The sequence below is a fragment of the Epinephelus moara genome, chromosome 22, assembly GCF_006386435.1.
Source record: "Epinephelus moara isolate mb chromosome 22, YSFRI_EMoa_1.0, whole genome shotgun sequence".
Taxonomy (NCBI): domain Eukaryota; kingdom Metazoa; phylum Chordata; class Actinopteri; order Perciformes; family Serranidae; genus Epinephelus; species Epinephelus moara.
Window position 1 is genome coordinate 23,723,400 of NC_065527.1, and position 4,941 is coordinate 23,728,340.

At 36.7% G+C, this 4,941-nt stretch overlaps 1 protein-coding gene across 2 annotated transcripts in view; it reads right to left on the minus strand.

The window, feature by feature from the left end:
* LOC126384298 (oxysterol-binding protein-related protein 10) overlaps positions 1–4,941 on the minus strand; it is a 121,889-nt gene that overhangs the window by 12,108 nt on the left and 104,840 nt on the right. For both annotated transcript variants that reach the window (XM_050035268.1, XM_050035269.1), the window contains exon 10: positions 1,367–1,553. In XM_050035268.1, coding sequence (XP_049891225.1) covers positions 1,367–1,553 — 187 coding nt within the window. The remainder of the gene's footprint in view (positions 1–1,366; positions 1,554–4,941) is intronic.

The window sequence follows — 4,941 nt, forward strand, 5'->3', positions numbered from 1 at the left end:
AATAGATGTCGTACAGAACAGATCAGCATAATAAATTAACAGTAATCCGTATGACACAATGAGACAGAAAGACAGAGAGACAGATAGAGAGACAAAGAGAGATGCAGGACAGACGGTAATGACAGTAGCTTACAACAACATTAATGAAAGTAATAATATTATAATTATAGTTCTGGTTGCTGTGGTACAATATGTTGAAAGTATAGTATAGTATAGTATAGTATAGTATAGTATGTCATAAAAAACGTCATAGTATAGTATGTCATAAAAAAAACATCATAGTATAGTCTGTCATAAAACCGTCATAGTATAGTATGTCGTAGAAAACGTCATAGTATAGTATGTCGTAAAAAACGTCACAGTATAGTATGTCATAAAAACGTCATAGTATAGTATGTCGTAATAGTATGTCATAAAAACGTCATAGTATAGTATGTCGTAGGAAACATCATAGTATAGTATGTTGTTAAAAAGTCATGGTATAGCATGTCATAAAAACGTCATAGTGTAGTATGTCATATAAAACGGTCGTAGTATAGTATGTCATAAAAACGTTGTAGTATAGTATGTCATAAAAAATGTCATAGTATAGTATGTCGTAGAAAATGTCATCGTATAGCATGTCGTAGAAAACGTCAAAGAATAGTCTGTCATAAAAACGTCATAGTATAGTATGTCATTAAAAAAAGTCATAGTATAGTATGACATAGAAAACGTCATGGTATAGTATATCATAAAAAAGTTATAGTATAGTATAAAAAATGTCCTAGTGTAGTATATCAAAAAATTTTTTTTAAATATCATGGTATAGCAAGCATTTACTGTGCTTAATTGAAATCAATTGAAATGCTTTATTATTCAAGTCAGGAAGTGTGCTGTTGTACTTTAATGCCACACTCATGCTTTTAAGACTTTTTTTAAACATTGCAGATAAAGGATTAAATTAAAGGTTCATGGAATATTTGTCTTGTGATGCTGAGTGTTTGTTAGAGAATGTATATGTTGTTTGTGCTAGAATGACAATAAAATCATTGAAAATATTTTCTGTGTTCTCTCTATAATAAGGTGAAATAAATCATTTACACTGTACATGTTGTAACTGTAGGAAAAAACTCATATGTAAAGAGTTTTGAATAGATTTTCAACTGAAAAATCAAATGGGTGTATAAAGGATTTACAGATATCCAATATATATTGAATGGCCAGCATTTATAACTCTAGTCATAGTGTGGTGTACACAGCTGTTGTCTTATCAGACTGTTTTCTAAATCAATAAAAATAAAGGAATACACAAATCAGCCTGTACTGTTTGCTGTCAAACTATGATGGAAGTGAAAGAGAAAAAGAGATGCTCAGAAACACTCACCTGTGTACCTTCCCACCATAGAAAGGCTTGGTGTGAAATGTGACGGTGGCAGAGTAGCCGCTCTTGACACAGTTGATGGAGACTTTGCCCCCCAGCTCCACCCAGGGCACGGTGAGGATGGAGCGGGCGTAGGCACAGGGCAACGTGAAGACGTACTCCTCATCGTGCTCCAACAGACAAAGGACCCCTGAGAGGAGGAAAATGAGAATGTAGATCTTCATGTGTAAAACACTGAGAGGAAACGGAGAGGTTTGAACTAGTCACTCAAATTTGGTTAACAATTTGTAGGAGATTCTCTCCAAAGGTATGTGGGGCCACCCCTTTTCCCCTAAAGACTGCCTCTCTTTGTCTAAATGTATAAGCAAATGTTGGCGTAATAGACTCTAATTTAATGCATGAGCCTGCTATGTAGATGTTTTCTCTAAGCCAGTTATGTGTCTGTCAATGATCTTTATTATGACTTGTAAAACACAGCAGGCTGTGTAGAGACATAGGTACACTGAAACTCAATATTCTATATATACATTAAATCAAATATAATGACTGAGCACTTTATGATGTTCAGTTAATATTATATAAGACCTGAATTGTTTACAACAGTCTCTGAAGTGCCCATTACAGCAACAATCTTACTGAATGTTGTCTTTAAACTAAGTTAAGCACAGTTTGCTGCTGTTTTCACATCCTGTGTGCAGGCAATAAAAACAGCTACATTATTTAACCTGATTGGAGACAGCAATAATTGTTTTCTAATACATATAGTGGAAAATACTCAGCACAATGAACTCCCAGTGTGGAGTGCATTATATAAACCAGGTGATAGCTGCTTTAGGCGGTTTGTGTTAGCATCTCCTGGGTGCGTGGATACCCACAAGAGACGCTATTATGCTTCACACACATGATCGACTCACAGCGCATGAAACATCTGCATCCCTCAGTCAGTCTGTGAGTGGATTTATTTTGTCAAAACAACAACACCTCACGTGTCCTGTCCATGAATAGCTTTCTGTTCTCATATCATAACCACGTGTTTACCACAGATCACTTGTGCAGCTGTGTTTCACTGCAAAATGCCTCCAAGGGTAAACTCAGGCACTGTGGTTATATAATGACCACACTGTTCTGAATAGGTTTGTTCTTATGTGAAGGAAATACCAGGCTGATAACCAATTTAAATTAAAAAGGTCTATTGTGTATGTTACATCTAAGGTCAATATGGAAAGTGTATTTAGACTATTTACGTATTAGTGAAAGTAGCATTCCCACGTCTCTAAAAATACTGTTTCAAGTAAAAGTCCTGCATTAATAATTCTACTTGAGTAAAAGTACAGGAGTTTTTTGAAAGTAAGTAGTACTGGGCGCATTCACACCAGGATAGTCTGGGGGACTCTGTTCAATTGGGTGGGGAATGCCGAAAAATTTTACACCTTCATTTGGTTCGGTTCGGTTCACTTTCACACTGCACTTTTTAAAACGGACCAAACCACCTAGACAACGTCACGCAGTTACAACAGCTGCTCGTTTGGGGGCAGTATTGCTTGAAACGTCTACTGACCAGGAAGAAAAAAGGAATGAGGAAGAAGAAAACCTAGCTCATCGATTGGCCAGCATCGAAAACGGAAATCCATCCCCTTCAGCCATGTTGATCACCACAAAAAAATGAAGCAACACCAAATTTATGCAGTCTTGGGGTTTCTGTTTTTACTGCTCCACGTCTGCCCATGAGACATTTTCCAACTTTTTCGTTTTTGTACCTCTGCTTCTCCCGGTTTGCACTGTTGGCTTTACTTTTTTTCTACCCAAAATGCACTGCACTTTACATCACTTCCTCTCTTTGGTTCACTTCCTCTCTTTGGTTCACTGGATAGTCCGTTTACATTTCCCACACCAGGATTCACTTGCAAGTGAATTGAGACCCCCAATTTTCAAGCCGACCAGGGTTCACTCGTTTAGTCTGCACCAGAGTTCAAATGAGTGTTCACACCACTCCAAACGAACCAAACTATCCATGGAAGCAGACCAAATAGCACCAGTGTGAATGCGTCCTATAAGAGTCAAAGGTAAAAGTATTCATTACGCAGAATGGCTCCTCTAAAGCTGTTAATTTACTTAGTTTAACAACTCCATTTTTTATTTAAATGCATCAGTTTCAAGACTTCAAAAGTTCTGTGTCAAATTTATTGGACTATTTTTAAAATAAATGTGTTAAAATTTAAGCAGTATTTTAATGCTTGCTGATTGATAAACAATATTGCATACCCATGATCCACCCTCACAGGTATTTTCTCATTTTGCCTGGTTTAGGATGACTTTTGTTGTGGTTAGTTGCAACTTTATCTTTCTTATTAGTACATGGAGTTGTAAATCCCAGCATACTTCAACATGAGTAGGTCTCAGCCATATTAACTTAAAGCACCTGCGTGGGTGAATATGACCTTTAATCTGTAATAGTGCATCATATTTCATAAGTCAATCATAAAAATTAAATTAAAATCAAAGTAACTTCAAACTGCAGCTGTCAAATAAATGTATTGGAGTAAGCAGAATTACCACCTCGTGGTTGTATGTGTCTGCCAAAGAGTAAAGTTGCAGTTACAGTTTACATCCATGTCTGTCCAGACTCATATGTAGTCATGAGCTGACAAGGCTTCGAATATGGATGTTGCTGTAAAGATGCTACATATCCTAAAACATGGATGCTTCACACACATGTCCAACCCGACAGCACAGAAGAAAACTACATTTAACGCAGTTTCAAGGTGGACACCCAAGGTTAGTGTCACCAATTCAGTATCCAACCAAATGTCTCCTCCTCTGTTCCTGAGTTATGATGTTGAATAATGGCTGGAAAAATGTTTTTGGAGAACATTATGATGTCACAGTGAAGTTGACCTTTGATCTTTTGGATATAAAATGTCATCACTTCATCATTTTAACCTATTAGACACTGACCTTTCTCATAATGAGTGTATGACATCCTAAGTTATGGCAGAAAAACATACTTTGTGAGGTCACAGTGACCTTTCGCAGTTCATTAGTTCAAGTGGACATTTGTGCCAAATTTAAGGAAATTCCTTCAAGGTGTTCTTGAGAAATTTCATTCGCGAAAATGGGACAGACAACCTGAAAACAATGCCTTGAGCCATAGCTGTTGCTGGCACGGAGGCATAAAAAGTTAAATATTTCCCTACACGGGGTTAAGTACATGTAAAAGGCATTAGAAAGTGGAGACAATCAGGTGAAATGGTTCGTAAAGCAATATTTCTAAACTTTAGAAAACAGGCTTATTCACTTTTATGTCTGAGTTTGACGAGAGGCCTGATACAAACTCGTGTTTGTACAATGAATGAAGCTACCACTAGCAGCTAGCTAACCTAGCTTAGCATAAAGACTGGAATCCTATTTACTCTATATATGCTTCCTTTAGGTAACATCATTAGAAATCACTCTATAAATTTCCATTGTTATGCGGATGATACTCAGTTGTATTTATCGATGAAGCCAGAAGAAAGTAATCAATTAACTAAACTCCATAACTGCCTTAAAGACATAAAAACTTGGATGAGCACCAATTT